The sequence below is a fragment of the Colossoma macropomum genome, unplaced genomic scaffold (assembly GCF_904425465.1).
Source record: "Colossoma macropomum unplaced genomic scaffold, Colossoma_macropomum, whole genome shotgun sequence".
NCBI lineage: Eukaryota > Metazoa > Chordata > Actinopteri > Characiformes > Serrasalmidae > Colossoma > Colossoma macropomum.
In genome coordinates this window covers 35,651,472-35,676,715 of record NW_023494800.1, presented here as the reverse complement: position 1 = coordinate 35,676,715, position 25,244 = coordinate 35,651,472, and the positions used below count along the sequence as shown (strand labels likewise).

Sequence of the window (25,244 nt, the reverse complement as noted above, 5' to 3'; positions counted from 1 at the left end):
GCAAAAAGAGAGGGGCAGAAGAGATAGTGAGACAGAGAGAGAGAAAAGAGAGAGTGAGGGGAAAACAGATGAAGGGGCAAAGAGAGAGAGAGCAAAAAAGAGGGGCGAGGGGGGACAGAGCAAGGGGCAGAGAGAGAGAGGGGGGTAAAAAGAGAGGGGCAAAAGAGAGAGTGAGGTAGAGAGAGAGAAAAAAGAGAGTGAGAGGAAAACAGATGAAGGGGCAAAAGAGAGAGAAAAAGAAGGAAAAAAAAAAGAAAGGGGAAGAGAGGGAGGGGCAAAAGAGAGAGAGGGCAAAAAGAGAGGGGCAAAAGACAGAGTGAGACAGAAAGAGAGAAAAGAGAGATAGTGAGGGGAAAACAGATGAAGGGGCAAAGAGAGAGAGAGGGCAAAAAAGAGAGGGGCGAGGGGGGACGGAGCAAGGGGCAGAGAGAGAGAGAGAGAGAGAGAGAGAGAGAGAGAGAGGGAGGGCAAAAAGAGAGGGGCAAAAGAGATAGTGAGACAGAGAGAGAGAAAAGAAAGAGAGTGAGGGAAAAACAGAGGAAGGGGCAAAAGAGAGAGAAAAAGAGAAGCAAAAAAGAGAGAGAGAGGGGAAGAGAGGGAGGGGCAAAAGAGAGAGAGAAGGGCCAAAAAAAAACTCCCTTACCCTGGAAATTATTTGGCAGGGCTGAAAGCTCCCTCTGCTGGCCAGACGGAGAAACGCACTCAGGATCAGCTGACCTGCTCTGAGCTGAATCACATGACGAGCACAAGGGGCTCGAAAATAGGAAGCGTTTCGGCACATCTGAACGCCGTAATCTTCCTGTGGTAAGTTCACATTTTTAACAGCATAAATGCCGTTTTGTAAATAACGAAGCCGCTATATTATAATAAACAGTGTCTCGCTTTGGCCGAACGAGCCTGCTGAGTGCAGGAACTGCGCTAGGCTGAATTTTCCGTTCCACCTTAAATGGCGCAGCAGTTACGTTCCCTGCACAGGCGCCAGAACGGAACTACTGCACAGTTTAAGGTGGAACGGAAAATTCGAAGAAGTCCACTGTAGCCTCATTTGACTGCGTTATCTTGGTAATATTACCTCACACTTCTGCAAGCTTGCTGATTATTTTCATAAACATGTGTAATCTGGAAAGTTTAATGGCGAAAAGCTGCTCGGATCCTGTAAAACTCCTCTTTAAAGGCGTTTTGCTGCGTCTCCTGCAGGGACATGTGAACATGGCAGCTGCTGTGGAGAGGACGGATGATATTGTGAGGGAATATCTGATCTACAGAGGCTTCACCAGCACCCTCAAGCACCTGGATGTGGAAATCAAAGCCGACAAGGAGAAAGGATTTCGGGTAGGCAGCTCTGAGCAGCGCTCTGCCTTCAGTTCCTCACACTCTCCCATCCTTTAACACTGAAGGGGAACTCCACCGGTTTTTAAAAATTTCTGCTTGATTCAGTGGTTGTGAGGTAAACAAAGTCATCCAGAGTGGTTTGGTGTGAAATGCTCTCTTCTACACACTTAAAAAAATATGGTTCCTCAAAGTCTCTTTAGTAAAGAAAGTGGTTCTATATAGAACAATTAACACTCAAAGAACTATTTGCATGCTTAAAGGGTTCTTGCATAGTTAAACGGTTCTTCAGATTGATGGAGAACGTGTTGTTTATGATTCTGTTTACAGCTTTTTTCGGGGGTTCTGTATAAAAAAGGGATCTTCTATGGTTACAAGCTTGACATCTTCACAATAGCAGAACGCTTTTTGGTGCTATATAGAACCCTTTCCAAAAATGGTTCTATATAGAACCATATACAACACATTTTCCATTGATCTGAAGAACGATTTCACAATGCAAAGAACTATTTAAGCATGCAAAGGGTTCGTTGAGTGTTCATGGTTCTATATAGAACCATTCCCTTTACTAAAGAACCCTTGAAGAACCATCTTTTTAAGAGTGTGGAGAGACTTGCTGAGTCAGAGTTGTTCACAGTGGTGGTGATAGGAACCAGACGTCCACCTCTAAAAGCTCCCTCACAGAAAGTTACTACATGAAATGGTTATGAATTCACTGCCTGATGACCAAATCGTTTATTTAAGGTGATAAAATTTTGGCCTAAAATGTATTTTAAACCAATTTTATCCATTCATGGTGGAGGGATACATGCAGGGCACTGTGAGGCAAAATAGTCCCCAAAGAAAACTTATTATTTCAGATTTTCCACTATTTTCCATCATCAACATTCCATATAAAGAAGACTCGTGTAGGTTCACTGGTGGTTCTGGATAGTAAATAAAATGTCTATATCTGTGTTGTAGTCATGGCGACCCCTGGTTCCTATCACCACCACTGTAAAGACATCTGAACCGTTTCACACCAAACCACTCTGAGTCACTCTGTTTCCATCTCACACACTGAATTATGCAAACAATTTGACAAATAAGTGGAATTCCTCTTCCTAATTTGTCAACATGGCTCATAAATTCTGTCCTGCATATTCAAGGAAAGGAGCTTAAACATTATTCCACTGGTTGGTTTGACCTTTAGACCATTATATTAAGTTTTCCATTGGCAGGAAATAAAATATCAGCTTATGAAGGCTGGAATTGTCAGAGGATTATCAGAAAACTGTTTGGAAAGAAAGGTTTGTGTGGGGTCATAATCACAGATATGTTTAGAGACTGAGTTTGCTGATGGCACCACTATATACACACCGAAGTGAAGCCATTTGGCTGCCATATTGGTGCTCCCTCACTGCACTGTTGGGTGCAGTGTAAACATATTCTCCCCAAAATGGAAATGTAACCAAATTGCTGAAGTGTACTGCATTGGTGTACAAAGTACGGCCTGTGGCAAGACATTTCTTTCTAAGTATCCATGTTAAAGTTATATTTTATGAGAAATATAACCGAATCTCAGCTTTCTGATCTATTATTTCATAGGGATAGGTGTAGCTATTCAATACATGGGCATCTAAACTCATCTTAACATTTATATCACTTACATTAGTTACCTGAAAAAGGCATGTGCAGAGCGTGAAGCTTAAAGCTGCAGTGAACGAAAGAAAGCACATGAATTATGATTGCAGTCACAAACTGCATGTAAATGGAGTAAAATGTCTGAAACCTGCTACTGAGAGCTGATTGGTTGGTGAGATGATCAGCTCATTAATATAATAAAGCTTTCATCGTTTAGTGGATGTGATATTTTAAATCTTACTCTTAGCATTTGTCTGTTCATCTTGAAGACTTTAGACTGACTGCCCCTTCAGTTTAAACCTCAAGCAGAGTACGCCATTAACTGAGCGAAATATACAAATAACTCAGTGAAATATGCTAATTACTGAGTGAAATATGCTAATTACTGAGTAAAATATGCCAGTGGCTGAGTGAAATATGCTAATTACTGAGTGAACCATGCTAATAACTAAGTCAAATATGCCAGTAACCGAGTGACAAATGCCAATACCATATTGAATACAATATTGAAATATGCTAATAAATGAGTGAAATATGCTAATAATAGAGTGTGTCAATACCTGAGTGAAATATGCTTATAACTGAGGAAAATATGTTAAAAACTGAGTGAAATATGTCAATAACTGAGTGAAATATGTTAATAACTGAGTGAAATGTGCCGTTAACTCAGTGAAATATGCTAATAATGGAGGAAAATATGCTAATAACTGAGTGAAATAAGCCAATACCTGAGTAAAATATGCTAATAAATATGTGAAATATGCCAATATCTGAGTGAAATATGCTATAACCCAGTGAAATATGCTAATAAATATGTGAAATACCCTAATAACTCAGTGAAATATGCTAATAAATATGTGAAATATCCTAATAACTCAGTGAAATATGCTAATAAATATGTGAAATATCCTAATAACTCAGTGAAATATGCCAGTAACTATTTTACATCAAGGATCATACGAATCCTCTCTGGTTATATATGCTTATAATCAAATCAAGGATTTCACTTGACCGCATGCAAAGCCAGATGTAAACACACCTAGGATTCATTGTGATTGGATTACAATCAGATTACTTAAATCACAGTCTGAGGTGGTGAGAGAGGGATCCTGACCACGTTTAACACAAGTGTAAATAGAAAGCCTTTCCTTTATCCGTGTATAACTAAGTGAGTGGAATTGAGTCTGCTGAGTGCTGACTGGCTTGTGAGACAATAAACAGTGAAATGAAAGTGCAATTGGATGTCCATCCAGACACGGAAGACGTGATGATGCAAGGTGTAAACAGGCTCTGAGTGAAATACACCAGTAACTAGGTTGAATCTGCAGTAGCTGAGTGGAATAGCCACTTGGAAACTGTACATGTGCTTCGAGTGACTTGACATTTCTAGATTACTAAATAAGTGCTGCATGTAGAGCTTTACTCCACTCGCCATCCATAAGATGTTATAAGATACACTCCACTGATTCACTTTTAAGCATGAAATGCCTGAAAAACACAATAAAACAGCAATCTCTCTCTGAGTCTTACGTTGAGTGTGTGCATTTGCAGCATGTAAACAAAGAATAAACCCTGCCAATATGGCGGAATGATCACATAATACAGCATGATGTTGACTCCGAAGCCTTATAACCTGCACCACCCTGCACACATATAGTTCCTAAACTGCCAAAAAAGCATCAAAGCCTCAACTTTAATCAAGGTTTAGACCATCTGACGTCAGTCCATTTTCAACCGTGAATTAAATGACTTTGCTGTGAATATTCCAAAAAAATGACCATAAGTCAGGGTGGACATGATATTCTTGATCAACCATGTCAAGGATGGAGAAAACAACAATTATCAATGTTTAATAAAATCAGAAAATAACACAGTAAAATTATTATATTATTCTTATAAGTAGTGTTTTTATATTAAATGGATGTTTTCTATTAATATAGAAGCAGATATACTTTTGGGCAAAGGATTGATGTTAAAATTAGTTTTATTTAATGAAAAGGATTTTTAATTATCATGTAAAATAATATGTATTGTTGACGATGAGCGTTACGTTGATATATTTAAGGTTAAGAAGAATATAGTTAAGCATATATTCATACTTAAAGTGCACTCTTTTCAAAGAATTACTGTTACTGTAATTTCATATTTATTATTATAAATATGAAAGTACACAAATAAGTTTTATTTATTATTGAATTGCTTGTTTTTTCTGTCTAAGAAATAGTTTTACACTGCATTATTGTTTTCATGAATATTTTCATACTTTTTATTATTGTTGTTGTTATTATTATGTGATTCATTAATAATAATACAGATAATCTTCCATATATCCACATTAATAAGTGCTGTTTTGCCACAGGTTGATAAAATAATCGACCAGCTCCAGCAGTTCATTCAGAGCTATGACCTGGCCGGACTGAAGGAGTACTGGGGCTACCTGGACCGCAGGCTCTTCTGTAGATTGGAGGACGTCTACAGGCCCACGGTCAACAAGCTGAGGACCAGCCTCTTCCGCTACTACCTCGTGCACACCGTACAGGTAAAGCATTGCCTTTACTAAAGTTTTAAGAGCTTGTGAACTGCCTGTAGATGAGTTAGACCAATCAGAGGCCACCAAACCTCCATGTGTTTTTGATATCACAACCACAACTCCCTGGCAGTTTTGCACAGTATGTCCAGGGGTCAAACCTCGAGCCAAAAAAGGTGGATATTCTGGTCTTCTTGGACAAAATAAATCAGGTTTGAATCTCAGTTTATAAGAAATCGCAATTAGATATTTTCCCCCAAATCATTTAGCCCTACAGTCCAAACTAGAGTTTGGGTTTTTATGATGTCGTGTCTTTTCCATTAGTTATCACATTGCAATGGTTAAAGTGCACCAAGCAAAACACGTGGGTGGTCTTTGCATTTTTGATTGGTCAGAAATTTGGCTGGGACAAAAGTGCTCTGTTACGTTTGCCATTATACGATGCCGGGCTAATTTTTTAAGCTTATCATAGTATAAAATCCAGATCCATCCCTCACATGTATTCTTTATCTCACACAGTATGTTGAAGGAAAATAAAGACACATTGAATAAGTGTAATAAAAAAATAAACCTTCTTCTTGGTGATTGTTTTAAAGACATTTTGGTCAAAAATCTAATTTTAATCACTTACGTCAGATGTAGTCAAGCAGCCAAGACGTTTCTAGCCCAGATTTTGCTTCTTTAGTGTAGAACTGGAGTATCAAGGCTAACACTGCTAACAAACAATAGAACTCAATAGTCACCCAAATCGTTTCTGTAAAACCACACCCTCAAAACATCTTCCAGGTGGTTCAGGACACAGTATGACTTCTTGTGATGTATGAAAATAAACCACTTTAGACAACAGGATCTGTATTCACAAACAGCCTCTGGAGCAGAAGTCCTGATCTAGAAGCAGCATTTGTGACCATAACCTTCATAAATACGGAGAAAATGTGACACCTGTTCATTCGCTGTTATTACACTGTTATTAATAAAGGTTCTGTTCAGGTACATTTTTCATTCATCAAGGTACAAACAATGTAAATGTTCCCTCAAAGGTTCAACAGTGGTTTTAAGGTCTGATTGTGAACCTTAAATGAGTTTTTCCAGGTGAAAAGTTCGTATTTGTACCTTTTCATAACCGAATGTTTTAAACAGAACAGTAAAATAAAAGCCTGGAGACGAGACGGGGTGTGTGGAGTCAGTACAGCTTAGAACATATCATTTCAGTGGATTATGGTTCAGTTATGTTCCCTGACTAAAGGTACTGAGATGGACCCTTGAGGGTTCCACCCCAGTGACAAGAGGGGAACTGACCCAGTGACAGTTTAGTACCTTTATTTCTGAGATTGTAGTAGCAGCTTGTGCTGCAAGAACGACACAAGCCTCTGTCAAGAGTTAAGTGTGGAAATAGGAAGATTATGCAAACAGAAAAATCACAGAAATGCTTGCAAGTTGATTAATCCAAGTCAGATCTTGAGACTTTAGTAGAGCATTTGGGTTTAGTCTCAGTATTAGCTGCAGGTATTGCTTTGTAAAGTAAATATATTAATACCTCTCAGCTTTAACGCAGTTTCAAATAACAAGCCTTAGCAGCGGCATGTACCCCCCAAAAGTCTCAGAAATGATGACGTATTGTGTGTCCACAATGCTCAGTAGACTCATTTCAGCCAACACAAGGCTGTTTTCAGTCTAATTACAAGAGTGCCAGTAGCTCCCCCTTGTGGACTGTCTTATTAAAAAAGAGCGGATGAGTTACAACAGAGCCAGTTTATGAGGAGCTTGGCCTCTTCCTATTTCCCCCATTACATCAAAAACAGGGCTGCAAATCAGCAGAGGGCGCCTGCGAGCGAGTCCACAATGAATGGGAGTGAATGAAGCTCAACGGCTAAAAATGAACTGTTACAATAGTCTCTAAACACTCGCCCAGAACCTTCCTTTAATTTTAAAAATTTTAGAAAGTAGAAGGATGAATTTCAGTAAAAAAAAGCAAAGAAAACTCACCTGTATGTTTCCTTTTTTTCTACAGTAAACAGGTTTTGGGCAGCAGAACGCTAATATTACTGCTACTGAGAGCTGATTGGTTGGCGAGCAGAGCAGCTCATTGGCTGTTCACGCTCACAGACATCATGGACGTACATGAGGCGCTGTTTTAAACTCCTATAACTTGAGTTTAAAAGCTCTTAACAATATAATGATTGTATTATTTTATAATAAAATATTTGAGCATTTATAAACTATGATTTTACTCAAAGGCATCATATCAACCCATTCATTTTGGACTCACTCAGGAGCGCCCTCTAGTGTTTGAGAAACCTGGAAGACATTACAGAGTGTAATTCTCCTCTCTACAAGTTCTCTGGTTACAAGCCAGGTCCATGAGGAGCGTGGCTACAGTTTAGCATGATAATTGTTCATACTTACGTTGTTGACATGGTATTTCATGTTCAGAGTTGATGAGTAGGATTACTGTTTGTTTCTCCTCCTCAGATGAAGAATCAGGAGAAGACTCAGGAGTTCTTCCAGAAGCAGGCGGCGGAGCTGCAGGGGCAGGCGGAGTGGCGGGATTGGTTCGTTTTGCCCTTTATCCCTGTGCCGGAACAGAATCCAGCCTTTTCTCCGTATTTCTCCCGCCAGTGGGCCGACACTTTCCTCGTCTCGCTCCACAACTTCCTCAGCGTTCTCTTCCAGTGCATGCATATCCTTTCATCGTCACTACTGCCTGACTTTAACCATGTTCTTATTGCAGTTAATGGATGACACTTTAGGGTCTAACATTTCTGGAAAACACTTCATGGCCAATTTATTAGAAACCCCTCCCTTGTAGAGCTTTCAGTTAGAGACTGAAGCAACTGTTGGTGCATAGTGTGGGTTAGCCATCCTCTAGCCCTTCATCAGTGGTCAGTTTCTGACCACAGAGCTTCTCTTTCTGATATAGTGAGAAAATATAATAAAGTGGCCAGTGAGTGGGAGCACAAGGTAGATGTTTCTAATAAACTGGCCAGTGAATGGAAGTAGAAGGTTGGTGTTTCTAATATAATGGCCAGTTAGTGGAAGCACAAGGAGGGTGTTTCTAATAAAGTGGCCAGTGAGTGATAGCACGAGGTGGGTGTTTCTAATAAAGTGGCCAGTGAGTGGAAGTAGAAGATAGGTGTTTCTAATAAAGTGGCCAGTGAGTGGAAGTAGAAGATAGGTGTTTCTAATAAAGGTGGTTCTGACTGTTGATGATAAGTTTCCATAAAGCTCCTTAATGTTCCCACCCCAGCCAGTCCTCCTGAGCTTTGATGCGGAGGTGCAGAGGACCACCAGCATCCAGGAGGAGAACGAACAGCTGCGGCAGATAGTAAAGCGTTTTTACATTCATACAGTCACTGAAAGTTTAGCACACACTGCATTGATTAATATTATCAGTGTATTATGGATGTTATGAACTAAGCAGAAATAGAAATTTCTCTGCATACTTTGTTAGCCCCCTTTTTACCCTGTTCTTCAGTGGTCAGGACCCCCATGGACCCTCACAGAGCAGGTACTATTTGGGTGGTGGATCATTCTCAGCGCTGCAGTTACACTGACGTGGTGGTGGTGTGTTAGTGTGTGTTGTGCTGGTCTGAGTGGATCAGACACAGCAGTGCTGCAGGAGTTTTTAAACACCTCAGTGTCACTGCTGGACTGAGAATAGTCCACCAACCAAAAATATCCAGCCAACAGCGTCCTGTGGGCAGCGTCCTGTGACCACTGATGAAGGACTAGAGGATGACCAACACAAACTGTGCAGCAGCAGATGAGCTATCGTCTCTGACTTTACATCTACAAGGTGGACTGACAAGGTAGGAGTGTCTAATAGAGTGGACAGTGAGTGGACACAGTGTTTAAAAACTCCAGCAGCACTGCTATGTCTGATCCACTCGTACCAGCACAACACACACTAACATGTCAGTGCTCTGTGGGGGTCTTGACCACTGAAGAACAGGGTAACAAAGTGTATATATATACACTGCACAGCCAGAAAGCTAATATTTGACTTTTGTGTTCTACTTTTCAGTTGTTTGCACTCCAAGGAGAATTGAAGCCCAAGAAGTCCGAGGAGATGGTGCATCACAAACTGCCCGCCTACGTCCAGCACATGGACAGATTGGGTGACACAGAGCTGTGAGGGCCACTTTCAGACCGGGACGTTTTGGGGGCGGGGTGTTTTTATTTCACTACAGCCTTTGTATATACACTTCAGACAACTAACTTATTACACGACTGGTACTAACCAGCTTTTAACAGGGAATAAAAATTCACTTGAACTGTGGTTTTTCTCCCGACGGTCTACGGTCTTGTTTTTCTGACTTGTTTTTGCCAGAAACTCTCAGCTTTCTGTTTTTTGTTCCAGCTAGATTTCTAGCTGAATCTGATCAGCTGCCCAGTCTTGCTTATTATGCCTTACCTTGGGCTTCTCTATTGACTCTTTTCATTGGACCTTCAGTCCAGGATCCAGTCCTGGATTTGGTACATACCAGTAGTTAAAGGAAATGTTGATGTAAACGATTGGCCATCTTGTCTCATAATTACAAAATCCAGGATTTGATTTAAGGTCTGGAATCGAGGACCTGGGGCACAAGACGTGTGCAAAAGTTTTGGCGCCCCTGGTCGAATGACTTTTTGTTGATTTTGTAAAAAATAAGTGAACACATCCTCTACAGGGAACACACGTCTTTACATTTTAATACACATTTTTTGGAGGAGAATAAAACATAAAATTTAGCCTGGGCTAAAGCTAGGGCACATTTTATGTTTTGTGTTTAATTTTTTTAAGTAGCCCAGCCCAACTGGTAGGCCCAAAGTTTTATTACAAACATCTATAACTTAAGAATAGCTCAGCCAGTTTGCACTGAAGTCCCTGTAGCTACTGAATAATAAGCCTTAGTATGCAATAAGCCTCAAATACACAGCAATTGTGCACTGTAATCTTTAAGCCATATTTAAGTTTGCTTCCTTTAGAGAATGTGTATTAACTTGTAATTTGACCAGGGGTGTTCAAACATTTGCATGAAAGTGTATATGTAGACTACATAGTTAGTTAGTTAGTTAGTTAGTTATGTAGCTCTTCAGACCGAAGGCTGGCAGCTTATAGAGCACATTAGTCATACATGAAAAGGACCTTTAAATTAGTAATGGTTTAGTCTTTCTGTCATAAAATCTCTAAAAGTAGGCAGAGCTTCTTCTGCTGAAAGGAGTAGTTCATAAATTTTGCACCTGTAGCCAGTCAGTCATGACATGTTTGCTTCTTTAGTTGTAGCGCTGGAGCTACGAGGCCAACGTGCAGTCTTTAAATGCTGGTCGAACCACATGTTGTTTTTCAAAGAGTAAATAAGTTTTAATACACATTTTAATACACAATTATCGTTTATTTGCTAAATATGCTCTAACATATTGGAAGTAATGCAAAGATAAAATGTGGTATGTACAAGCATTTATGTTTATCTTCTGCCACAGTGTTACATTCAGCCAGTAAATTAAAATGTGTGATAAAACATGCTGGAAAATGTAATACTTAAGTTCTCTTTTAAGGATGTTTGAACTTATTTTGACTTAGAAAATCAACAAAATGTGTAATTTGACCAGGGTGCCAAAACTTATGCAAAAGTAATGGTAATCTGTCTCCCAAGTCGTGTGCCTCATATCTCCAGGGCAAAGACTAAACATGCAAACACCAAACATGTCTTAACTGATCGACTACATTTGGGGTGAATTTGATTTTCCATTATCACTTTAAGGTCACAAGACGATCTTAAAGGGAAATTCCACTATTTTTATTTTGAAATCTGCTTAATTAACTGGTTAAGATGTAAACAGAGAGTCAGAACTGTTCACAGTGGTGGTGACAGGAACCAGACGTCCACCTCTAAAAGCTCCCTCACAGAAAGTTACTGCATGAAATGGTTATGAATTCACTGCCTGATGACTGAGACACTGTTTTATGATAGTTTAGAGAACTTAAACTCCATTCATGGTGGAGGGATACATGCAGGGCGCTGTGAGGCAAAATAGTCCCCAAAGGAAACTTATTATTTCAGATTTTCCACTATTTTCCATCATCAACATTCCATATAAACTCAGAAGACTCGTGTAGGTTCACTGGTGGTTCTGGATAGTAAATAAAATGTCTATATTTGTGTTGTAGTCATGGCGACCCCTGGTTCCTATCACCACCACTGTAAAGACATCTGAACCATTTCACACTAAAATACTATTTTGGTGGAGTTCTCCTTTAACATTCTTATGTTGCAAACAGCTGCTTCTCAGAAAGCAGCAGTGCTCACACAGACCTTATTGTTTCCAGGGATTGTGGGGGTGCATTGATTTATCCGTCCAGAGAGCAGATGATGACAGAGTGGACAGTGTGAGTGAGGAGGAGAGAGCAGTGTGTGACGGTGTGTTTTTGCATGTTAAGGAGAGTGAAGTGTGTGTGTGTGTGTGTGTGTGTGTGTGTGATGTTTTTGGTCACAGGGATCTGGTGACGAGTCAGCGCGCCACTAACCCCTCCACGCCTTCCAGAAACTTCTTCTCCACCTTCTTACCCCAGGGCAGAAGAGCCACGACCCGAACCCCGCAGGGACCCCCGGGTTCCTCCCCCACCCAGGCAGCCCTCGGCAGGAAGGACACCGCAGCCAGTCAGGTAAGAGTCTGAGTAGCTATGGGGACAAGCCCACCCCACTCAGTGTTGTTGTTGTCGTTGTTGTTGTCTCCAAACTGTCTGTTTCTGCTGAGTCTTTATCTTCTAATTCGACTACTGTGAGTCCATATTAATACATTCTGTCATTTTAAATCTAACAGTAAGTATATAAACAATGTAGTCTCAGTCAATATTTTAAGTATCATGAATATATTCAGTTATGAAATAAATGGCGTAATTATATTGTCATATATTTAGAGTTTTCTGTGAAGTTACCACATTTGAAATAAAAGGTGTTCTGGATATTAAATTTATTACAGTTTTATTATGAATATTATTGTCATTCTAAATATTAATTTTATTGCAGTTTCATTCTGTTTATTTATTTTATTACTGCATCAGTTAGGATTTTAATTTTGTTACCACTTAATAAATTTATTAATTTATTAATCTTACTAAAATGTTATTCCAGATACTAATTTTATTATAATTTTATTTTTGGATTGTAATATTTTTATAAAAAACTTTATTCTGGATATTAATTTTATTAAAACTTCATTCTGGATATACATTTTTTTAGAACTTCACTGGATATTAATTTCATTATAGTTTTATTCTGGATATTAATTTTATAAAACAGTTCTAGATATTCTATTAGAACTTCATTCTGAATATTAATTTTATTAGAACGCTAGAGTAAAGCTAGAGTAGAAAAACTTTGTTTTGGAAATTAATTTTATTACAACTTCATTGTGGATATTAATTTTATTAGAACTTCATTTTAGATATGAATTGTATTAGAACTTCGTTCTGGATATTAATTTTATTCAAACTTCAATTTGGATATTAATTTTATTGGAATTTCACTGGATATTAATTCTGTTAGAACTTTATTGTGGATATTAATTTTACTGTCACTTCATTTGGGATATTAGTTTTATTAGAACTTAATTCTGTAAATTAATTTTATTAGAACTTTATTCTGGATATTACTTTTATTAGAACTTCACTGCTTATCAATTTCATTATAATTTTATTCTGTACATTAATTTTATTCTAGCTTTATTCTGGATATTAAGCTTATTAAAACTTCATTCTGAATATAAATTTTTATTAGAACTTTATTCTGGATATTACTTTTATTAGAACTTTATTCTGGACATACATTTTATTAGAACTTTGAATGTTAATTTTATTAAAACTTCATTCTAGATATTAATTCTATTAGAACTTCACTGGAGAATAATTTTATTAGAACTTCCTTCTGGATATTATTTTTATTAAATCTTCATTCTGGATATAAATTTTATTAGAACTTCATTCTGGATATTAATTTTCTAGAATTTCACTGGATATTAATTCTATTAGAACTTTATTGTGGTTATTCATTTTACTGTAGCTTCATTTGGGATAGTAGTTTTATTAGAACTTCACTCCGGATATTAATTTAATGAGAAATTTGAATCATTTTGAATGATGATTCCAGATTTGAATGTGAACAGAAGTGCCTGTGCAGATCTAACTCCCACTTCAGAACAATCACTGAAGGCTGGTTTGATCAATAGTTCTAATGTTGATTCTGAGAAAAACAGTTTAAACTGTGTCTTTGATCTCCAGGCTGTGAAGGCGAAGGACCCTACAGCCTCAAAGGATTCCAAGATGGTGGTGACCATAGAGCAGGGCACTGGTCACTCCAGACAGAAGAGACAGATGGACCATGAGAAGGAGAGGAAGGAACTGTTCTCCAAACAGCCAGCACAGGTCTAACACGCTTAGAGAACATGTTTAAACTTACGGTTCCTGATATATAGTTACGGTTCTTAAAACTGCTGAGTGATGTTCTGCTTTTACTAAACGAGACACTGTAGTGAAGGAAAAACTTATTATTCAGTAACTACTATGAATTATTCCACAGCTATTATGAATTATTCAGTATCTATTACAAATTATTCAGTATCTAAATTGAATTCTTTGTCTCTGTGTGTTTGTGTACAGAGTTCTGAGAAGAAAGCAGAAAGTTCGGACACAGAAACTCAGCCTGAGAGTGAAACCTCAGACTTGCCTACCAATCAGGCGCGAGTTGGAGGCGAAGTGGGCGGAGCAGGGGCGGGGGCGGAGCAACCGTTCATCAAGCTCAGTCAGGAGGAGTACGGAGAGCATCACTCGTCCATCATGCACTGCAGGTAGGCATCGATAAACGGTCTGAATGAGGTGACCGGTGCTGCCTGCTGGTTCTAGAGCTACTGGAACCTTTTGTGAGGATTTTTGAAACCAAGACTTATATTTTATTAACCTTCACTTTTAAATCAAACTTTATTAACTTTTATACACTAAGGGTGAACAAATATTCAGAAACTTTTGTTTTTGTTGTTTAATTTGCTTCCAGTACGTGTGTCCACTTCAGATTTACACACATGATGTTTTTTGGCTTTGCACTTGCAAATACGAGTAAAATACTAATAAATATGTATTTCTAAGAATAAATAAATATGTTAAAAAAAGTGATAGATAGAAAAAGTTGTTTACACATTTCACACATACCTAGAAAGGTTTTTTATCTAATCAAGTTCTAGATATAAACACTACCATAAATAAATGCTCGTCCAAATTGCACCTGGTGTCATTATAAAAGACGTTGCCATTGCTTAGGAAGCAATCATCATGAAGATGAAGCACCTTCCTAAAGCTCTTAAGGAGAACGTTATCAAACAACACTCGAATGAAAGAAGCTACAGAACCACAACAGAGAACTTAAACATCCCTTTTCTGGATATCCTTCTGGATATTAAGTTTATTAGAACTTCATTCTGGATATTAATTTTATTAGAATTTCACCCACAGTGAAGCATGACGGTGGGAGCATCATGATATGTGGCTAAGCCGTCTCAAAGCTGTAACTGCCAACAACAAAGTACTAATGTTGTTCATTTGTGGTGACTGAATACTTTTTTCCATATCAGTTTTTGTCAGTTTGTCTTTATTTCTGCTTATGAATACAATAATCCTTTTTTAGTCATGTTTATTAGTCAAAAGACGTGTAAATGTGAAGAGGATATATGCACTGGAAGTTTATTAAATAATAAAAACAAAAGTGCCCAACTACTGTATTCACCTTTGCTCTTTATTTTGTTTTAAGACATACTGTAAGCTTTTTTATAAATGCATAATACACATATTATTATTATTATTATTAGTAGTAGTAGTAATGTTTGTGTATTATATTATGACATTAATGTATTATTAGTAATTGTATATTACTAATATAAAGTATAAATATGTGTTTAATGTTTTTATTTATTTTAATTAATTCCTGTACTTGTTCATTTTAAACAGAGTGGACTGTTCAGGTCGAAGAGTAGCCAGTCTGGATGTGGATGGTGTGGTAAAAGTTTGGTCCTTTAACCCCCTCATGCAGACCAAAGCCACCATCATGTCCAAATCTCCTCTGCTTTCGCTGGAGTGGGCCACCAAACCAGATAGACTGGTGAGAGACCACCTGCTTGTATTCTTGCTTCCATTTTTCTTTAATACAGTAATACAGTATGATTATTAAATATGCTGGAGGTAAATTAGGGCTCGCAAATCCTGATCCACACAGTTTAGTTTGCCTTTTATTTTTAGAACATGAGCTTCAGCAGTCAGCGCATATTAAAAGAGAGTGCTAACAAGTCGCCATCAGTTTAAATGGAGAAATGCACTCAGAAAGTAACAGCTATCTTGGGTGATTACAGCTATAAAAGTGTAGTGAAAACTGTGATGCAGGTGAAGTTGTAGTGTTTATGGTAGTTGTAGTCCGTCAGATAGTTTCAACACTAAAGAATGAAATAGATAAAAACATCATAAAATACTTCTAAAACTACAACCCCATTTCCAAAAAAGTTGGGATGCTGTGCAAAATGTAAATAAGAACAAAACGCAATGATGTGCAGATAATTTAAACCCTATATTTCACTGAAAATAGTACAAAGACAACATATTAAATGTTGAAAATGAGAAATTTCATTGTTTTTTGAAAAATTTATGCACATTTTGAATTTGATGCCAATAACACGTTCCAAAAAAGTTGCGACGGGGGCAACAAAAGGCTGGTAAATTTGTGTAATGCTAAAAAAAAACACCTGGTGGTTGATTGGCAACAGGTCAGTAACAAGACTGGTTATAAAAGAGCATCTCAGAGAGGCGGAGTCTTTCAGAAGTAAAGATGAGGAGGGGTTCACCACTCTGTGAAAGACTGCACGATCAAATAGTGCAACAATTCAAGAATAACGTTTCTCAACATAAAATAGCAAAGAACTTTTGCTTTTCATCATCTACGGTACATAATAACATTAAAGGATTCAGAGAATCTGGAGAAATCTCTGTATGTAAGGGACAAGGCCAAAAACCAGCATTTGCTGGCCGTGATCTTTGGGCCCTCAGGGGGTACTGCATTAAAAACAGACATGATTCTGTAGTGGAAATCACTGCATGGGCTCAGAAACACTTCTGAAAAACACTGTCTGTGAACACAGTTCATCACTGCATCCACAAATGCAAGTTAAAACTCTAAAACGCGAAGAAGAAACTAGATATAAACAGGATCCAGAAACGCTGCCACCTTCTCTGGATCCAAGCTCATTTAAAATGGACAGAGGTGAAGTGGAAAAGTGTCCTATGGTCTGATGAATCAACATTTGAAATTCTTTTTGGAAATCATGGACACTGTGTCCTCCAGGCTAAAGACCACTCAGCTTATTATCAGTGCACAGTTCAAAAGCCAGTATTCATGATGGTGTAGGGGGGCATTAGTGCACTTGGCATGGGGGACTGGCACATCTGTGAAGGCACCATTAATGCTGAATGATATATACATGTTTTGGCAACATATGCTGCCATCCAGACAACGTCCTTTTCAGGGAAGGCCTTGATTATTTCAGCAAGATGATGCCAAACCACATTCTGCATGTATTACAGCAGCATTGCTCTGTATTAAAAGAGTCCGGGTGCTAAACTGACCTGCTTGCAGTCCAGATCTGTCACCTCTGATAACATTTGGTGCATTATGAAATGAAAAATACAACAAAGGAGACCCTGAACTGATGAGCAGCTGAAATCCTGTATCAAACAAGAACAGGAAAGCATTTCACTTTCAAAACTACAGCAGTGTCTCCTCAGTTCCCAAACACTTACAGAGTGTTGTTAAAGAAGAGGTGATGCAGCACAGAGGTAAACAGGCCCCCGTCCCAACTTTTTTGGAACATGGTGTTGGCATCAAATTCAAAAAGGGCATATATTTAAAAAAAAAAATTCAACATTTGATATGTTGTCTTTGTAGTATTTTCATTGCATTCTATTTTTATTTACATTTTTCAGAACGTCCCAACTTTTTTTTTTGGAAGTGGGGTTGTATTAATCCCAGTAAGTGTAACAAATTGTCATTTTAACAGTGTGATAAAAAATATTTAAAAAACATGTAGTTTGGGGTTGTAATGTCAGTTGTAAAGCCACCTACGATAAAGATTTTACAGTTCACCTTATTTTTAGAATTGTTTTTTTTTTTCTTAGAGTTATCTGATTAAATAAAAACTCATATATTAAGCCAGTCTAAGCCTTACCTTTACTTAATAAACTACACTTCTAATGTTGAACTTCATGATTCAAGCTATACGTACATTTCTGCTGGTGTGGGTTTTCTCTCACTCAATAATGCAGAAAAATGCTACTTCAGTGCTAATAGCACCCCCTTGTGGTGGATCTGAAGTATTGTGTACATTATGTGTACATTGCCTGTTTTTTTCCACCGTTAAATGACAATTTGTTACACTTACTAAGATTAATACTTTAATAAGCATTGTACGTTGTTTTTATCTCAGTGCTTCTATTTGTGCTTTAATACTGGCAACTTTTACAGCACCAACGCTACCTGCTCAAAAAGTTCACATGCATCCTTATGAAGCGTCACATAACTTCTTGCATAGCCACTGTTGTCTTTAAATATATTCCTACTTCTTAGTTATTAATCTTGCTGCTTGATTTTTTTGATTATTTATGTCTCTTTTTATGACAAGCTTAACAATATTAGTTATGGTATGAGTTAAAGAACACGTTACTACATATTACTTTGCATGTTGTGGTTGGTCTGCAGCTGCTGCTGGGCAGCGGCGTCGGCACGGTGAGACTCTATGATACAGAGGCTAAGAAGAATCTGTACGAAATGACCATAGACGAGGCTCATCCACGGTGAGTGACCAGCCTTCCACAGCGTGATTCAGTCTGAACTCTTCTAACTGACCTAGTACCGACCAGATCTGTATCTGTGCCAAATTGCAAAACTGTCCCTTCGGTGGTTTTTCAGTTATAAATGTTGAAAGTTTGCCTCATCAGAGTTCCAACCTAAACACTTAAAAATGATGGTTGTTCAAGGGTTCTTTAGTAAAGAAGATGGTTCTATATAGAACCATGATCACTCAAAGAACCTTTTGCACGAGTAAAGGGTTTGTTGCACTGTGAAAGCGTTCTTCATATTGATGGAGAATGTGTTGTATGTGGTCGTATATAGAACCTTTTTGAAAAGAGTTCTTTAATTGTGTCAAGCTTGACATCCTTATTTGGTGCTTTACAGAACCCTTTTAAAAAAAGTTCTATATAGAACCATCTACAACATGTTCTCCATCAGTCTGATGAACGCTTTCACAATGCAAAGAACCATTAAATCATGCCAAAGTTTCTTTGAGTGTTCATGGTTCTAGATAGAACCTTTTTGAAAAGGGTTCTATAGAGCACCAAAAAGAGTTCTTTAATTGTGTCAAGCTTGATATCGTAACAATAGCAGAACTCTTTTTTGGTGCTGTGTAGAACCCTTTTCAGAAAGGTTCTATATAGAACCATATACAACACATCTTACATTAATCTGAAGAACACTTTCACGATGCAGAGAACTATTAAGTCATGCAAAAGGTTCTTTGAGTGCTCATGGTTCTATATAGAAACTTTTTGAAAAGGGTTCTATATAGCACTATAAATGGTTCTTCAGTTGTGTCAAGCTTGATGCTGCAACAATAGCAGAACCCTTTTTTTGGTACTGTATAGAACCCTTTTCAAAAATGTTCTATACAGAACCATATACAACACATTGTCCATCAATCTGAAGAACCGTTTCATGATGCAAAGAACCAGTTAATCATGCAAAAGATTCTTCGAGTGTTCAAAGTTCTATATAGAACCTTTTTGAAAAGGGTTCTATATAGCACCAAAAAGGGATATTCATCATAACAATAGCAGAACCATTTTTGGTTCTATGTAGAACCTTTTTCAGAAAGGTTCTATATAGAACCATATACAACACATTCTACATTAATCAGAAGAATGCTTTCACGATGCAGAGAACTATTAAGTCATACAACAGGTTCTTTGAGTGTTCATCGTTCTATATAGAAACTTTTTGAAAAGGGTTCTATATAGCACTATAAATGGTTCTTCAATTGTGTCAAGCTTGACATTGCAACAATAGCAGAACCCTTTTTTTGGTGCTATATAGAACCCTTTCAAAAATGTTCTATACAGAACCATATACAACACCTTTCCATCAATCTGAAGAACCCTTTCATGATGAAAAGAACCAGTTAATCATGCAAAAGATTCTTTGTGTTCATAGTTCTGTATAAAACAATTTTGTTTGCTAAGGAACCCTTGAAGAACCTTTTATTTTTAAGTGTGTATCTCTGAAAGCTGGGCTTTCTGAATGTTGTTTAACTGGACTCAGCTGAATTATTGGCTGGATATAAATACAGCACTTATAATATCATATTTCACAATAAATTTACTGTCTGCATGTTAGTAATTTTACACAACAGATTCATTAATTGAAAGGTTCACTTTTCATATCTGAGCGTAACATCACTCATTTCTACATGGCCCATATTTAAAAAAAAATGTTTGTTTATTTATTATTTTTTTATGTATTATGTAAAAAAAAATAAAAAATTCAAAACATACCATTCACTCTGGAATCAACAGCCTCCGTATTTGAAAACTAAGCTGCAAAAACTGTTTTGAATTCACTGTTGTTTTATGATGTCACAAGAACCAAAATATCTGCCCATTCAGCCCACAGTAGCTTAGCCCCGCCCACTCATGCAGGAGTCATAAGAAGTGTTTCATCCCAGAAACAATGCACAATCCAGGACAGCCAATCAGAGCCAAGGTCATAAAGATGTGTTTTGCAGGATCTTGTCGTTGGCCTGCAGTCCCAGCGGGACGTCCTTCGTGTGCTCCGCGGCTGCCAACATGTCCCGTCCAGGGAGCATAACGGAGACGGTGCCTCGTGCTTCTCTGCCCGTCTCTGGGCAGCTACTGCTCTGGGACACCAAGACAGTCAAACAACAGGTATTGTCACCAACTGTTATAGAGGAGTTAGGAACAGGCCAGTCTGATTGGCTGAGAAGGGTTCTACCTGTGCACATGGGTCGGCAACATGCAGCCCTAAAGCGGTATGTGTCTCTTTTACTGCCCTGTTGAGGCTCCACAGCTGAATCAGATTTGTAGGTAAAAATAAAATAATCCTCCTTTACAGTAAAATAAAGCTCTGCTGATCGTTCAACACAGTTTAACAATAAATGGTTTTAAACTCTGGAGTTAATGTAGAACTGCTGATTCACCCTTTAACCCTGAAGATCAGCACAGACTGCTGGTCACCATAGCAATGCAGACAACAATCTTGCCTAGCTAGTAGCTAACGAAACGGCAAAGAGAGAGATTTAAGACAAACATTGATAATTTAGAGACAAACTGACTTATTTGCGTTTATAATCACTCCAGCTGGTTTCCTGATACGTTTAATCCGCGACAAGAAACTGTCGAACACTAAAAAGTCGCGAAGATGAAGTCAGTTTCTCATTCGGATTTTCCCGTTCCACCTTAAATGGTGCAGCAGTTACTATCTAGCTCCTCAGGCATCATTTAAGGTGGAATGGGAAAATTCAAACAAGAAGCTGGTGAATGAGAAGCGACTTCAGTCTTATAAAAAGTTGAACGTTTAGAGACAAGAAACTGTTCTACTTTTGAGGAATATTTTCCTGCTGGAGATGTGAGAAAAGCAGCTATAGCTGAGCTAAAGCTTAAAGCAGAGCAAAGTAAGTCTGTGTTTTTGTTTAGATTATAATTTTTAACCTATGCTAGTACATCAGCACATACTGAGACATCTTTACAGCCAAGATGGTAAAATGGACATAAAATGTTGTGGCTCCCAAGATGGTTTGATTTTTTGTTGAAAGGACAAAATGGCTCTTCTTAACATTCGGGTGGCTGACTCGTGCCCTAGAAGATGATATTTCACCTGCAGAGCGTTTGGTCAGATTGTGAAGAAGTTATGTGTTGTGTTGTGTAGCTGCAGTTTGCTCTGGAGCCCGGTCCCGTTGCTGTAAACTGCACCGCCTTCAATCACAACGGGAACCTGCTGGTGACCGGAGCTGCTGACGGCAGAATTCGCCTGTTCGGTAACACTTATGCATTTTTGTCTTTTAAGGAATACTCAGATATTTTACCTTCTTTCACTTTACTTCAGTTATTGTCATTTGCACATCTGAGAAGTCAAGGCAATTAACTGGTCCAGAAGGGACAGAGGGAGGGACGCTGCTTACTGACAGTACACCACTGCAGGAATTCACAGTGTTCAATGTTGTATTTCCACTAGAGGTGGCATAAGGCAACTTTTTCTTTTGAGAAATATGTTGGATATACAAGGCGATTCAAAAAGATTCAATATTTTTACAACTGTGAGGAGTCTAGGAACCAATCACAATCCAATTAAAAGAGGGGGTCATAGAGTTTCTGACGGTCAGTGGAAGATGGCTCCCCCTTCAGTCTGAGAGGAGATGAGACCCCTGAGTAGAAAGCGTTCTGCGTTCTCCACTTCAATAAGAGTGAATCCGTCATAACTGTGCAGTGTGATTTTCATCAGCAGTGAAGCTCCAACAGCTCAGAGCGTTCGGCGTTGGTTCCACAACACTGGATGATCTCCGAAATCGCACTGAAAGAGCCGTGAGTGCAGCGACACCCGACATGCTCAATCCAGTATGGGATGAGTTTGACTATGGTGTTGATGTTGTCTGTACAGCTGGAGGAGGTTCATACTGAGACCTTGTAGAATTACATAATAAACTTTATGCTCATTTAAACCATTTACAGTTTACTGCATTGATCTATAATGACTTACAAGTGAAATAAATCATTTTGAAATTGGATCAATCTTTTTGAATCACCCTGTATAATAACAGAGAAAGAGTGTATGAGAGATTTTACTGAATAAAAGAGAAAGAAGGGGATAGAGCAAAAGGAAAAGCGAGAAATAAAGATGGAGTAAGAAGGTGAGAGAACAAGACAGAGAGAAAGTGAGAGAAGTTTTGGGATTAAAGGAAAGAAAGATAAAATGAGAGAACTTTAAATGATTACTTGTTTGAACTGATGTGTCACTAGTGAAATTTTAGTTCTTTAATAGTAAGAACAAGTATTTCACATTTTTACGTGTAAGAATTGAAGTTGAGTCTCTCCGTCTTGTGCAGATATGCAGCGCTATGAGAGCGTGATGAGCTGGAAGGCTCATGATGGGGAGGTGTACAGTGTGGAGTTCAGCTACGATGAAAACACCGTCTTCAGCATCGGAGAGGATGGGAAGGTGAGAGAGAGAGTGTAGTCGTCAGTTTGTGCTGGTTCAGGATCTACAGAAGTACCTTAGATCTTTCACTTCTTCTACAACAACCTTAAGGCCCAATCCCATTTCACCCCTCACCCCTACCACATAGCCCCACCTCTCCGTTTTGCACGTTCATGCCTGAGGTGGGGGTGTGTCCCGATTCATGTTGTGATAGAGGGATCGGGAAACATCTTACATGTGTATCTCAAACAGGTTCATCAAACGTCATTAACGGATCACTAACAGAATCCAAAGTCACTATCATTATACACGCAAGCTAGCATGTTGTGTAGCTGGGCTATCTACAACAAAACTTGTTTGCATGCTATCCTACATACCACAAACCAGTCCACCAGCATTCCCAGTCTATCCAACATACCCCAAACCAATCCACCAGCATTCCCAATCTATCCTACACACCACAAATCAATCCACAGAATACCCAGTCTATCCTACATACCACAAACCAATCTACCAGCATTCCCAGTTTATCCAACACTCCACAAACCAATCCACCAGCATTCCCAGTCTATCAAACACTCCACAAACCAATGCACAGCATTCCCGCAATACCACAAATCAATCCACCAGCATTCCCAGTCTGTCAAACACTCCACAAACCAATACACAGCATTCCTGCAATACCACAAACCAATCCACCAGCATTCCCAGTCTATCAAACACTCCACAAACCAATGCACAGCATTCCTGCAATACCACAAACCAATCCACCAGCATTCCTGCAATACCACAAACCAATCCACCAGCATTCCCAGTCTGTCAAACGCTCCACAAACCAATACACAGCATTCCTGCAATACCACAAACCAATCCACCAGCATTGCCAGTCTATCAAACACTCCACAAACCAATCCACCAGCATTCCCAGTCTATCCAACACTCCACAAACCAATCCAAGACATTCCTAGTTTATCCAACATATTTTTATCCATTTTATATGTCTATATATTTATCATGTTTTATCTTTACTCCCCAGTTCATTCAGTGGAATATCCACCGCTCTGGTGTGAAGCAGTCAGAGTACTTGCTATCCCAGGATGCTGTGGGGCCATTTGTGCTGTCGGGCTACAGCGGCTATAAGCAGGTTCAGGTGCCGCACGGACGACTGTTTGCTTTCGACTCAGAAGGGCAGCACGTCCTCACCTGCTCCAGTACCGGAGGACTCATCTATCGAGTAAGCACACCTGACCCCCACTCTCGGACACAGTCTTAGGCTGACAGTGTCCTTCAGACAACAAAAGAACTGAACAGAATCGAACTATATGGTGATTTAGGCGAATCACAGGCAGGGGGCGGTGTCAGAACAAGCTATTTGACAGTGATTAAGACCAATCACAGTCAGGGGGAGGTCTCAGAATAAACAGTGATTAGGACCAATCACAGTCAGGGGGAGGTCTCAGAATAAACAGTGATTAGGACCAATCACAGACAGGGGGAGGTCTCAGAATAAACAGTGATTAGGACAAATCACAGTCAGGGGGAGGTCTCAGAACAAACAACAGTGTGATGTGGACCAATCACAGTCAGGGGGAGGTCTCAGAACAAACAACAGTGTGATGTGGACCAATCACAGTCAGGGGGGAGGTCTCAGAACAAACACCACATTGATTAGGACGCTGATAAACAGAGAAGTATTACCGCTTTAACACTGTGTTTGTTTGTGTGTCCTGTGCAGCTGAATAAAGGCGAGTCGGGCCTGGAGAGCGTGTTGTCTCTAGGAGGTCACAAGGCTCCAGTGGTAACAGTGGACTGGTGTTCTGCTGTAGACTGTGGAACGTGCCTCACTGCCTCCATGGACGGAAAGATCAAACTGAGCACGCTTCTGGCACAGAAACCCTGATCCCAGAACTGCTGCCTTGCAGCCTTTATCACTGTCAACATTCAGAACAGCTGATCTGAGAGCAGCTCTTCACACATGACCTGTGAGTCAGTAACAGGCTGGCAGGTCTCAGCTAGACTGTAGCGATGAACAACAAAAGAAATGATCAGTGTTTGGATTTATCTCAATTATGGTCCTTTACTCCTGCCACTTACATACATACATACTGTGCAAACATCCAAGACCACTGTTTATTTATTTAATTTAGAAACACAAGACGGACAAAAATGGGCCTCCTAACAACCACCTGGAAGACCTGGTCGACACCAGAACTGCCCCCATCAGATAAACAGCGCTTAAAGGTTTCATCTCTGAGAGAGAGGAGAAAATCAAGTTACTTCAGATCTGAAAACATCCACAGGTGTTTCTGTCCATCCTTCCACTGTGAGGAGACGACTCAGCGCTGTGGGTCTGAAAGGATGTGTAGCTGATCAAGAAGAACCTCACTGAGAAAAGGAGACGGACACATCAAACAAAGAAGCTGAACAATGGACTGACCACCCCAGAGTCCAGACCTCAACATCACTGAATGTGTTTGATTACTTCAGAAAAT

General features: G+C 39.0%; 1 protein-coding gene across 1 annotated transcript; it reads left to right on the top strand.

The window, feature by feature from the left end:
• The first annotated feature begins 668 nt into the window (after window positions 1-668).
• Window positions 669-24,958, top strand: wdr91 (WD repeat domain 91). The gene is made up of 16 exons (XM_036588620.1): window positions 669-804; window positions 1,198-1,332; window positions 5,312-5,491; window positions 7,952-8,159; window positions 8,722-8,804; window positions 9,504-9,610; window positions 11,957-12,125; window positions 13,740-13,883; window positions 14,118-14,305; window positions 15,456-15,606; window positions 18,247-18,341; window positions 20,327-20,486; window positions 21,487-21,595; window positions 22,661-22,773; window positions 23,789-23,986; window positions 24,488-24,958. The coding sequence occupies exons 2-16, from the start codon at window positions 1,210-1,212 to the stop codon at window positions 24,650-24,652; spliced, it is 2,193 nt and encodes a 730-aa protein (XP_036444513.1). The 5' UTR covers window positions 669-804; window positions 1,198-1,209; the 3' UTR covers window positions 24,653-24,958.
• The last annotated feature ends 286 nt before the right edge of the window (window positions 24,959-25,244 follow it).

Excerpts from the sequence above, each read along its gene's own strand:
- wdr91 (XM_036588620.1), top strand. The coding sequence starts at position 1,210 with ATGGCAGCTGCTGTGGAGAGGACGGATGATATTGTGAGGGAATATCTG. Across the intron at positions 9,611-11,956 it reads AGATTGGGTGACACAGAGCT|GGATCTGGTGACGAGTCAGC; the intron begins GTGAGGGCCACT and ends TTTTGGTCACAG. Across the intron at positions 15,607-18,246 it reads CCACCAAACCAGATAGACTG|CTGCTGCTGGGCAGCGGCGT; the intron begins GTGAGAGACCAC and ends GTTGGTCTGCAG.